The sequence below is a fragment of the Dendropsophus ebraccatus genome, chromosome 5 (assembly GCF_027789765.1).
Source record: "Dendropsophus ebraccatus isolate aDenEbr1 chromosome 5, aDenEbr1.pat, whole genome shotgun sequence".
In the NCBI taxonomy this organism is placed as follows: Eukaryota; Metazoa; Chordata; class Amphibia; order Anura; family Hylidae; genus Dendropsophus; species Dendropsophus ebraccatus.
The window spans coordinates 56,375,863-56,388,975 of NC_091458.1; the positions used below are offsets into that span (position 1 = coordinate 56,375,863).

General features: G+C 41.5%; 1 protein-coding gene across 2 annotated transcripts in view; it reads left to right on the forward strand.

Annotated features, from left to right (window-relative positions):
- The window catches only part of NCKAP1L (NCK associated protein 1 like), a 116,081-nt gene that overhangs the window by 4,083 nt on the left and 98,885 nt on the right, over positions 1–13,113 (forward strand). Inside the window, exons 1-4 of one of the 2 annotated variants that reach the window (XM_069970249.1) lie at positions 7–89; positions 2,367–2,477; positions 5,484–5,576; positions 11,940–11,996. In XM_069970249.1, coding sequence (XP_069826350.1) covers positions 30–89; positions 2,367–2,477; positions 5,484–5,576; positions 11,940–11,996 — 321 coding nt within the window. In that variant the 5' untranslated portion in view covers positions 7–29. Of the gene's footprint in view, positions 1–6; positions 90–2,366; positions 2,478–5,483; positions 5,577–11,939; positions 11,997–13,113 lie in introns of those variants that run through there. The other variant, XM_069970248.1, reaches the window with a different exon arrangement.

The window sequence follows — 13,113 nt, forward strand, 5'->3', positions numbered from 1 at the left end:
CTGGGCGTTCACACCTATGGCTCAGATATATGATGCCAGGGTGGTATACTGTATACGAACACATACAGATTGCATGGACTACTGGATCTGTCTGTGTTATGGCCAATTTCTTTCTATTTTGATGTCTGTGACGGAATACTGTGACTAGCATTCATTATCCATTGCATAGCATTCATTATCTTTCCATTGACTTATTACCTTCATCTTACATAAAATATTCTGCTAGTAGAAGATACATGGCACAATGCTCTATCTTCTGTAAATTGGAGAAGTATTAGAAGTTACTGAGGAGTTTTATGGCCACATAAAAAGTCACCGAGGGATGTTTATTGCTAACTCAATAATGTGAAATAGCATGACAACTTAAAGGGATTGTCCATTTCTTAGGTTGGGTTCACGCTGTGTTTTTTTCATCCGTTTCAGTGCATTTCATTTTAACATAGAAAAACCCCATGCTGAACTACATTTTGCGTACGTCATAAAAAAAAAGTATCCATACCTCTCCCGTCTCCTCTCTGTGCTACTCCTTCTTTTAACAGTACACTATATGACCTACATGACAAGATTATCTAGATTCCGCTGTGTGTTATTTTTTTTTTTTATAATTAAAGGGGTATTCCTCCAGCCTGTTTGCAACCACCACAGGAAGCCCTGCGAGCTGCGCTGTTTATGTAACTCCCAACGTATCACTACGTATACAGCATTGCTGGGGGTGCTACTTTGGTTGTGTAAATCCAATTATAGTGAACAGTAGTTACAATGAAGTAAATGGTAATTTAGCTACTTTCAGCTTTGAGATCAAATCTGGTGTCCACAAACAAGGGGCCAGGAAGCCATCTTTATAGCATAAGAATACCCCTTTAACTTTATTACCAACATGATAATGTTATCTAAAGAAAGGCATACATTATATTTAAAAATAGAAGAATTTTTTAATTTTTTTTAAAGCCCTCTAGTAAAGCATATACCTTATTTATTGCATTCATGTATATAGCATCAGCATTACAGCAGTGTTTTACAGAGCTTGTCATCACTCAGCCATTGTCTCCCCTGGGTTTTGATGTGTGGAAAGAAATCAACATACACAGAGAAAATATAGGGGGAACATAGAAACCACATACCCTATTGCTGCAAGACGACAGTGTTAATCCCTGGGCCACCATGCAGCCCTTTGTATGTTTACATAAAAAGTATGGAAGAACAGTATAGGCCCCATGTATGGGTGCCCTATTAGGGATATAACTTAATAAAATGAACATGCATGCTTTACTGACATGCTTGCTTACAGCTTTTACATGGATATAACCAAGGATTTAAAGTCCCAGATCTTATATAATGAGGCCCCCTTTTCCTACTATGAGGTGTATACCTGAATAATATAGCTGAGCATGATAGATATAGGGATCTGCATATTCAGTACCAAAACTTATTTAAATCCAGATTTGAGAGTAGATTTATCACATATAATATAAAAGCTCTAGGCTGAGTTAATAACTTGCAGCATCTGAGGTTGGCAATTGGGAAGAGGAGGGTTATTACTTATTATTATAGGGTTATTTGTACTCAAAAGGGGCACATTTATAAAAATGCACCCCTGTTGCACGCCGCGAGAAACAGTGTCCACCTCCGATGTCTAAATTACCATGATTTACACAGATGACTCTAACCTGCTGATAGCCCCCTATTGCACAGGAAACACTGAGGGGGAAGGTATGTGTCTTACCCTCCTCCTCTGCACCTTTCTTGTGTAGTTAGTCCTTTGCTTCATGGTCCAGTGAGACCGTTAGGAGCACCGCCTGCCCCCATAGCACCGATCTGGCTGGCCCCCTGGCTGGCCCACTCCATTCACTTCGGGCGGGGGCAGATCTTCGCTATGGTGGCGGCAGTGCTCCTAACAGATGTCCCAGTGCTTCTAACGGTTTCAACAAACCGCGCTGAGAAGGAAGGTAAGAAACTTTCCTCCTCTGTGTCTCCTGTGCAGTAGGGACATATCAGCAGGTTAAATTAGTCTAACCTGCTGATAGTTCCTCTTTAAGAAATCTCCCCCAATAATTGTTTTAAGCTGAGCCAAAGCAGGGTTTAAGCTGCCCTGGGTAATACAACATTCAGCCATTTCTTGTGACTTACAGATGATATTTTATTATTGTTCTAGTTTTCCAAAGTTACATTATGGCAGGTACAATTTTATAAATTTGAACTGTTTGCTTGGGATAGAAAAGACAATTTGAAGGTATTGTCTGATATAATTTGCTTCCCTATACTGCAGGGCTGTCGGCTCTTTTAGCCATCTTTCTATACTTACATCACTGCTGTGAATGCACAGTTTTTATTTTAATGAGTTTATAACCGTTTCGTATCTTCTACAGACGTGCTCTGATGCCAAGACAAAGCCTCCCTTTTTCACAGATAAATCAATGGAGTCGTCTCTAAAATACATCAGCAAGAAGTTTCCAAGCATTGATGTTCGCAGCAGCACGGTAATTACCTAGTGATATTGTCTGTTCTGTTTCGTCTCACAGTCTAAGCTCAGACACCTTCACTAGAATAGCACCAACCTTAATATCATGAAAATGAACACTAAAAGGGTGTATGTAAAAATGCACATGCAACTGCAAGTCAAAGAAAAGAAAAAAAAACAGGCGTCTAAAGAAGGGGCTCAATCACACATTCTTGAATAGCATTCATAAATGTTCATAACAACACATCCTTTTAAACTAGAAAAACCCAATGGTAATTTTGCTTTATGTTTGGATACATTCTGAACAATTAATACATAAATATGTGTTCAAATATACATACATAAGTTTATCAAATATTATCCATTCAACAAGATTAACAAAGTAAGGTGCATAGTGTACCACACACTTGAAGGGGTTATCCAAAAACGACTCTTGTCACCAGTTTAGGTGGGGTTTTGCAACTTAGTTCCACTGAAGTGAATCCCCACCTGAACTGGAGACGAGTCGCCCTAAAGGAGTCTTCTTTTTATAGAATAATAAAAAAAAAGCTGTTACCAAAATGTACTCTGCCATTGCCAGATATCGGGGCAGTACAGTAATCAGCACTACTGTCAGGGATACCTGTAAACAAGGGGCTGCATGGGTGATAGGACGGTTGACTTATAAAGTGGTATGGGCCTTGGTGACTACATAAAATTCATATTAGGGCACATTTACTAATGCAAACACAGTAGAATTTATAGCATTTGTTATAGATGTGTTGAGACGAGACAAGTTGTAGACGCTTTCCTGGTAAAGAGACATGATTTATCAGTAAGGGGCATTACGTTGTATTTAAGCTAAGTAACAGTCTAAACCTAGACTAGACAGTCTAAACATGCTCCAGATTTCTCAAATAACATGAGCCACTGTGATAGATATGGTGCATTTGAAGATTTTTTAATCTAAATGTATTCTGTCTAAGTATTAGTAAAGGCAATTTTTTATATTCTAATTATTGGGCAAATGAGCATTCCTAGGAATGGTTGTTCTCGATAATTGTCTCTTGTAAAAGGGTCGACACTTAGCCGACTACAAGAAAATGCCCATTTGTGGTCTGATCGCATCCTGTATGCAACCATGTAAATCATCATTATCGGACACACCTCGCCCCAGGGCAGTGATGCATGTAAAGGGCCACATGAACATTCCAGTGATCATTTTTACGCAGCCCATCCACGTGATTCTTCAAGAATTGTGAAGGCTCAGTAAACGAGTGATAGAAATGATCAGATATCACTGATGGCACATCTGTTAGCATCTATGTTTTCTCGTCATCATTTTTTATGGAGGATTTCCTGCTTCTATTGAATAGTCCTGTTTCAAATAAATGAGAAAGACGGCAGCATGAGTCAGATCTCAGCAAAGGACATGGAAGCAGTACTATCTATGAAAGAACCTACAGTTCTTAATGTGGGGAATACCACATTACACTGAAACACAACCAAAGAGCTGGAAGTCTTCTTGTCATCGGAGGGGAAAGCTTCCAAAACTCAGGAGCGCATAGAAGCACATACAATGCAATGCATTCAGAAAGTGTTCAGACCTTTTCATTTTTTTTTTAAATTTTGTTATATTGCAACTTTGGGCTAAAAGAAAAAAAGAAAGAGTTTTTCACCATCATACTGATAAAGACAAAACCAAACAGAGCTTTGACATACGTTTTCAGACCACGTATTCAGTACTTAGTTGAGGCATCTTTGGCAGTATTTGGCCATGTTCACACAACGTAAGTTAAGTATTAATCAGCAATTCATCAATTAATTGCAATTAATTGCAAATCAGCAACAATGGCTGTGATTAATACTTAACTTACTTTTTGCTGAGGCTGAAGGGAATCCCGGCCGGAGTGTATACACATAGTATACACTCCGTCTGGAATCGCTAGTGTCTGCACAAAAAACTGACACGTCAGTTTTCGGTGGCCGCTATTCATTAAAAACATGTCAGTGCACACAATGGATCAAGCGGCTCCAGCTGCATGCTCCATTGTGTGCAGTGGTGAATTGGGAATTGAAGTGGGCGCAAACTGATGCATACTGCAGTATTGGCCGGGATGATCTTCTCAAACACCGGCCATTCTGTGACCCGGCCTGGTCACAGAACAGCCGGTGTTTTACAAAGTGTGAACATGGCCTTTGGCTGCGTGTTAGAGTTTTGTTTGAAGGTGGACCTTTTTCTGAGGTCAAGAGCACTCTGGATCAGGTTTTACTTAGCAATATCTTTGTACTTTGCTTCATTTAGTTTCCCCTCAATCCTGACCAGTCTCTCTGTCCCAGCTGCTGAAAAACACCCCCACAGTGTGAAGCTGCCACCACCACCATGCTTCACTGTAGGGGTGGGATTGGCAGGTAATGAACAGTGTCCTGTTTCCTTCACACATGATGCTTACAATTTAGGTCAACATTTTCAATCTTGCTTTCATCAGACTACAGAGTCTTTCTTTTTAAATCATAGAGTCCCTTAGGTGCTTTTTTTTCAAACTCCTGGCATGCTTTGATGTGTTTTTCACTGTGGAAAGGTTTCTTTGTGGCCACTCTGCTGTAAAGCCCAGATTGGTGTCCAGTGACTGTGACCTTCTGGAAGTTTGTCCCATCTGCACATGTCTTTGGAGCCCAGCCTGCATGGCCATAGGGATTTTAGTCATCTCTTTTACCAAGACCCTTCTCCTTTAATTACTTAGCTTGCTGGGTAATTCTGGTTGGGAACTTTCTGTGTAGGAGAGATATTTTTGGTACCCTTCCCCAGATCTGAGACTTCACATAGCCCTGTCTCATTGTAGAAGACTATTTGTTTGCAAGCATTGGATTGTAAGAAAAAAAAAATCACCTTATCTCCTTAATGGAGTACTTTGTAACCTTTGCAATATACTCAATGAATACCAAACTTCTATCAGTGATAGGAATAATAAGGGTTGGAAAATTGAAAAGTTTGGCTTCTTTGTGTAATATTAATTAACAGCTCATTTTTCTCTCCTGAATTCAGCAACATCTTGGGCCGGTGCACAAAGATAAAACTGAGATTGTGAAGTATCTGACTGGTTATTATCTGACATTTTTGGACGTGATGGAATTTAGGGTAAGTATGGACTGGTATAGATGTACATGTAGGTAGCATTCTTATCACTTAGCTTGGATCTAGCATTTTATGTACAGGCCCATTACCATAACAAAGATTTTTTTTCTGTTGGCTGCCAACTTTATGTCAGATTTCTTAATGCGGAAAATAATTTGGCTTTGAAGTAGTATTTCTATTTGTTAATAGGACAATGTGGCTAGATCAAACCTTCCCTGCATGTGGTGTATTCCTGGATCACTATTAGTACTCTTCAGCATTTAAGGATCTTTTTGTAGCTTTATTCTCCACCTTATAATAGCAGAAGCAAACATTTATTTATATTAATTATTTTTTTTAGCCTCATTTGGTTATAAAATAAAGAAATTAATACAAGAAAAGAGCTCTGCTCTTTGTATTGTTTTTGGCTGAATTTGAAAACAAGCTATAAGCTGTAATGTCAGACACAGGCCATGGGCAAGGGTGGTGCAATGTCTACTAACATATATATATATATATATATATATATATATATATATATATATATAATTTATTTATTTTTTTCCCGAGCCATATTATTATGACTACCAGCTAATATCCAGAATAACCGCCTTATGCAATGCAGACAGCAGATAAACAGGTTGGGAGTGATTCAAGATCCTAGTAGGTTGTCATAGTGCATGGGGGAGGATCCATAGAGTGCCCACCATGATCAAGGTGGCCCCATAAATGCTCAATTGGGTTCTGGAGAATTAGGAGGCCAGGGTAATACATGGAAGTCTTAGTCCACATCACTGGCCAGGGATGCTTCACAGTTTTTATGGCACTTATTCTCAGTGGTGCAATTTGTCCACTCACACTACACTTTCATCACAGCAGCACTACGAACAGTTTACAAACTACACAGATGCAGAAATACTGCCACTCTTAGTTACCCTTTACCCATGATAGCAACAAGAGATATATGTGTAGACAGCCTTTGGTACATTTTATATATCCACCTAGCCAGCACATGACATGTGACTTTCTTTATGAGCTCTGCGCTACCGACGTGGAAAGTAGGAAGTGGTTCTAATAATGAAACTTGAATGTATATATACACTGCTCAAAAAACGGGAACACTTAAACAATGCAACGTAAGTCCAAGTCAATCATACTTTTATGAAATCAACCTATCCAGTTATGAAGCAACACTGCTTGTGAATCACTTTAATAATAATTTATATTTATATAGCACCAACAGATTCTGCAGCACTTTACAATTCCGGGGGTACATACATAGACAAATCAGACATTACAGAGATATACATATAGTTATCCATACAAGAGGAGTGAGGTCCCTGCGAACATGCGTCAGCTTACACACTATCGGGAGGGGGTTTGAGACAGAATGGCAGAGGGGCAAAGTGCATCATTGTTCTTATGGTCTGGCCAGCTTTATAAATAAAGCAGTGCGGGTAAGGGTGGGTGAACCTGTCACCAGCCAATGCCTGCATGCACAGGTCTAAGTGCTTAAATGCTTGGTGTGTGTGCGTGTGTGTGTATGTGTGGTGGTGGGGGGGAGGTTGGGTTTTAGGGAAGGAGTCAAAATTAGGGAACCTGGTAAGCCTGCTTGAACAGATGAGTTTTGAGGGCACGTTTGAAGCTTTGTGTATTGGAGGTGAGTCTGACAGTCTTGGGTAATGCATTCCATAGAACTGGTGCAGCTCGGGTGAAGTCCTGGAGACGGAAGTGAGAGGTGCGGATTAAGGTGGATGTTAGTCTTAAAGGGGTAGTCCACCCAAAAATTTTTTCTTTCAAATCAACTGGTACCATAAAGTGCCAGAGATTTGTAATTCACTTCTATTAAAAAATCTCAAGTTTTCCAGTACTTATCAGCTGCTGTGTGTCCAGCAGGAAGTGGTGTTTTCTTTCCTGTCTGACACAGTGCTCTCTGTTGCCTCCTTTGACCATGTCAGGAACTGTCCAAAACAGGAGCAAATCCTCATAGAAAACCTCTCCTGCTCTCCAGACTCGAAATAATACAACTTCCTGTTGGGCATACAGCAGCTGATAAGTACTGGAAGGCTTGAGATTTTTTAATAGAAGTAAATTACAAATCTCTGGCACTTCATGGCAGCAGTTGATTTGAAAGAAAAAAAATTTGGGTGAACTACCCCTTTAAGTCATTGGAGGAGCGTAAGGCACAGGTAGGGCGGTAGACAGAGATGAGGGAGGAGATGTATGGAGGTGCAGCACTGTGGAGAGCCTTGTGGGTGAGCAGGAGGACTTTGTATTGTATCCTGTGTTTAATAGGGAGCCAGTGTAGTGACTGGCACAGGGGGGAGGCATCAGTATAGCGGCTTGATATGGAAATGAGCCTGGCTGCTGTATTAAGAATGGACTGGAGAGAGGAGAGTTTAGAGGAAGGAAGGCCGATTAGTAAGGAATTGCAGTAGTCTAGACGGGAATGAATAAGAGCGACAATGAGAGTTTTAGCAGATTCGACAGGAAGGAAGGGACGGATTTTAGAGATGTTTTTTAGATGCAGATTACAGGAACGTGAAAGAGATTTAATATGAGGAGTGAAGGACAGATCTGAGTCAAACATAACCCCAAGGCAGCGGGCTTGCTGTGTTGGGGTTATGGTTGCACCACAGACAGAGATGGAGATGTCAGGTGGAGGGTGTTTAGCAGAGGGAGGGAAGACAAGAAGCTCAGTCTTAGCAAGGTTGAGTTTTAGGCATAGGGAGGACATAGCGTTAGAGACGGCAGACAGACAGTTACTGGTCTTCTGAAGAAGAGCGGGGGAGATATCACGGGAGGAGGTATATAGCTGGGTATCATCAGCATAGAGATGGTACTGAAAACCAAACTTGCTGATGATTTGTCCAATGGGTAAAGTGTAAAGTGAGAAAAGGAGAGGGCCCAGGACTGATCCCTGAGGAACCCCAACTGTAAGGGGGAGAGAAGATGAGGTGGAGCCAGAAAGTGATACGCTAAAGGAGCGGTCAGAGAGATAGGAGGAAAACCAGGAAAGAGCAGAGTCCTTGAGGCCAATAGAGCGGAGCGTGGAGAGGAGGAGCTGGTGGTCTACAGTGTCAAAAGCCGCAGATATATCCAGGAGAATGAGCAGAGAATGGTCGCCTTTAGATTTGGCAGTGAGGAGATCATTAGAGACTTTACTAAGGGTACATTCTGTAGAGTGGTGAGGACAGAAACCAGACTGAAGGGGGTCAAGAAGAGAGTTTTCAGAGAGGTAGCGGGTTAGGCGGGAATAGACCAGACGTTCCAAGAGTTTCGAGATAAAAGGAAGATTAGAGACAGGTCGATAATTGGCTATATAGGATGGGTCTAGGGAGGGTTTTTTCAGTAATGGAGTGATGACTGAGTGTTTGAAAGTCGAGGGGAAGATGCCAGAGGAGAGGGAGAGGTTGAAGATTTTATTAAGGTAAGTAGTGACAACAGGAGAGAGAGACTGGACAAGGTGTGAGGGAATAGGGTCACTAGGGCAGGTGGTGGGGCGAGAGGAGGAGAGGAGTCTGGAGACTTCCTCCTCTGTCACTGGCTCAAAGGCTGAGAGGGATGAGGAGGAACAGTGAGCGGGAATAGGATTAATATTACCTGGGGAATGGGAGATGATCTCCTGGCGGATTGTGTCTATTTTGTCCTTGAAGTAGTTGGGTAAGTCTTCAGCACAGAGGTTAGTTATGGGTGTCTGAGGTTTGGGTTTAAGGAGAGAGTTGAGGGTATCAAAGAGACGTTTTGGGTTATGGGAAATAGAAGAGATCAAAGTGGTAAAGTAGGATTGCTTAGCAGAATGAAGAGCAGAGTAGTAGCTTCTAAGCATAAACTTGTAATGTAGAAGGTTGGCTGTTGTCTTGGATTTCCTCCACAGACGTTCAGCACACCTAGAACACCGTCTAAGAAAACGAGTTCTGGATGTGTGCCAGGGTTGTGGCCGTCTGTGTCGGGCTGTTTGGGGTATAGGGGGTGCAAGTTTGTCCAGGGTGGTTTTGAGGGTGTCGTGGTATTGTTTGGCAGCCAAATTAGGACAGGAGAGGGAAGAGGTGGGGGGCAATGATGACTTTACGATATCTAGCAGTTGTTGGGTGTCTATAGCACGTAAGTTCCTATATGTGAGTGAGGTCGGGGTGTCGAGAGGAGGACGAGAATTTGATATGATAAAGGAGAGGAAGTTGTGGTCTGAGAGATCAGTGGTAAAGTTAGAAAATTGGGAAACTGGGCAAAATCTGGAGAAGACCAGGTCCAGGGTATTCCCACCCTTCTGGGTTGGAGATTTAGAATGCTGAGAGAGGCCAAGGGAGGAGGTTAGAGAAAGAAACTGAGCGGCTGATAGGGAGATTGGGTTGTTAATTGGGATGTTAAAATCGCCCATGATTAGAACAGGAATATCAGAAGATAGAAAGTAAGGAAGCCAGGTAGAGAAGTGATCAAGAAACTTAGTAGGTGAGCCAGGGGGGCGGTAGATGACTGTGACTTTCAGGGAAAATGGACTGAAAAGTCGTACGGTGTGAACTTCAAAAGAGGAGAATGAGAGGAAGGGCTCAGGGGGAATGACCTGGTAAGTGCAGTCTGGGGAGAGAGGGCACAGGGCTAGTGGGATGTTACACATAAGGCCAAATGAGGGGTAATAAAAATCAGTGAAGCCATACTAGACACAAAACAGATACAGAACAGCAAAGCAGAATTTGATGAGGCAGATAGTAACTCAATGGCTGACATACCAAAATACACAGAGCAGACACAAATGGCAGAGTCTGTTAGGATGGGATGGATAGTAGTGGAGCAATGGCTGACATGCCAAAATACACAGAGCAGATACAAATGGCAGAGTCTGTTAGGATGGGATGGGTAGTAGTGGAGCAATGGCTGACATACCTGTGGACAAAATAGAGGAGAAGATGAGATCCTAGTTGTAAAGATGAAGTCTATTGCAGAGTATGAATTCTGGTCTAATTCTCAAGTGGTCACTTATGAGGTCACTTGCGATGGAGCGAACAATGGAGCTTTCAAAAGACCAGTGTGCCCACTCTTATAGTTGTATGGCTATGATTAACTTCTGCTGTTGTGCTAATGGAACAGACAACAGTTAGCTAACAAGACAACTCCTTGGCTGGTGATTTGGTCACTGCTTTGTCATTGCTCTCAACCAAAGAGGTAACATGAGGCAGTGTCTACAACCCACAGAAGTGGCTCAGGTAGTGGAGCTCATCCAGGATGGCACATCAGTGTAAGCTGTGGCAAGAAGGTTAGCGGAGTCTGTCAGCACAGTGCCCAGAGCATAGAGCAGATGCCAGGAGACAGGCCAGTACACCATTATGGTTTGCAGCACATCCTCTGTTAATGCGCTGCCGACAAACAATAATAACTTGTTGGTAATCTACTTTGAGCAATCCATTTTAGATAAAAGGGGCTCCCACATTAAACGTGTCAGTGATTAACTGTGTATAACCTGTCGGCAAGTGTTCAGTCTGCAACACCACCACAGGGTAACTGAAACATCACATAGCTCAAACTAAAGCAGCACTACCAGCAGGTTCTTCCCATGCCGAGGGGGTTGCTCCGGGCCGCTCACTATGCCTATTCATATACGCATATTGAACAGCATGAGAGGGGGCGCCATGGGAGGGGGCCGACTGAATAGGCCGAGACGGTGCTCCGGTCTGTCGGGTGATGCTCCAAATGCTTACACCGTCCGTTTTTAGCTATTTTGAAGCCAAATAAAGGTCCCTTTTTTAATAATAATGACTATTAATTGTACAATCATGACCATCATTATTAAATAATTGCTGTTATTTGACCTCTAAATGCAGGTCATCCTAACAGACAGTCATCAAACGTCCAAAAAAAAGGTTTCGGTTGAAAAGATACTGACTAAAATACTGTGTGAACATAGCCTAAAACGCAAAAACGCAAAAACCTTGCTCTTCTTATCTGCTTCGAATTATAGATATCCCAGATCTAGTGTATTAACTCAGAATTCCCTGTAAATATATACAAAGATGGATTTTATACAGTGAATGAAATAATATTCAGCTATATTCATAAATCAACTCACCCAGCTCTCCCTACGCATTATTTTAATGCTTATTCATATGGAGATAGCCTATTCAGTTTGTAGATTACCATAATAATAATAATAATTGAAAATCAATGATGATAATAATGATGCTAAATTTTCAAATTGAAGTCTAGACCTATAGGTACGAACAATGGGTTTGGTTGCTGTCTTTCAATTATCTTCACGCTGCATACAATTTAATTGTATAATTTTTTTGTGATATTATTCAGAAAATAATCTATCATTCTTCTCCCGATATCCAAGAAATGCCTACGGAATTGATTTGTATGGAAACCCTAATAGTATTTGTTCTCTGCTTGCAGGATCATGTATATGAATTGCTGAATACAATTGATGCATGCCAGTGTTACTTTGACATTGTAAGTGCAATTTCCCCCACTATTGGGGATGACTGTATAACAGCTGCTAATTTGAGTTAATGATGTCATTTTGTAAAATGAAGCATAGAGTATTAGTCACTTCCTTGGCATGCAAGGAAATTGAGCTGCAGTTATGGAACTGCAGGGTGCAGGTGAAATTTACGGTGTATGATCAGCACCCGCTCACGCTGTGCCAATGTTATAAATGATTGCAATAGCTGTTTCTTAAATGTGTTGACGACACTCAACCCTCATGCTGCGGTGCACAAACAGCGTCAATTACACACAACTGTTTCTCTTGTCTTTCTTAAAGGGGTTCTTCAGAGAAATCTTTTTTTAAATCGACTGGTGTCAGAAAGTTATGCAGATTTGTAAAGTACTTTTTCGCTCCAGGAGGTGGTGTATTCTTTTCGGTCTTACATGGTGCTCTATGCTGCCACCTCTGTCCATGTCAGAAACTGTCCAGACCAGAAGCAAATCCCCATGAGAAACCTTTGCTGTTCTGGGAAGTTACTGACAAGGACAGAGATGACAGCAGAGAGCACTGTGTCAGACTGGAAAGAATACACCACTTCCTGCAGGGCATACAGTACTGGAAGGCTTGAGGTTTTTATCTTATTATTTATTTATTTATTTTAAAGAAGTCATTTACAAATCTGTATAATTTTCTTACACTATTTGATTAAAATATATATATTTTTTATCTTTAATGTATTTGTTGTCCTTCAGTTTCTGGTTCATTCCCAGTCTCACCAAAGTCATACTTCAAACCTATTCATACAACTTGGTTTTAGAGGAAAATGTTGTGATACGTGGAGAGCCCAAGACTCCATAATACGAGGCCATAGGGACCATCCAGCCTCTCCAAACATGACTTTGTTCGGCAACTGTCAAAAATGACTGCCCCTGCAGTAATACAACATACTGCATAAAGCCATGTTCCCACGTAGTAAGACACCAGCCGTTCCATGACCAGCCGGTGTCAGAGAAGATCTTCACTGCTGCTGAATTCGGATGCGGGCGCATCAGTGTGCGCCCGCATTCAAATTCCCTGCTTCATACAATGGAGAGTGCAGCCGGAGCCGCGTGCTCCATTGTGTGAACTGACAGGTTCTCT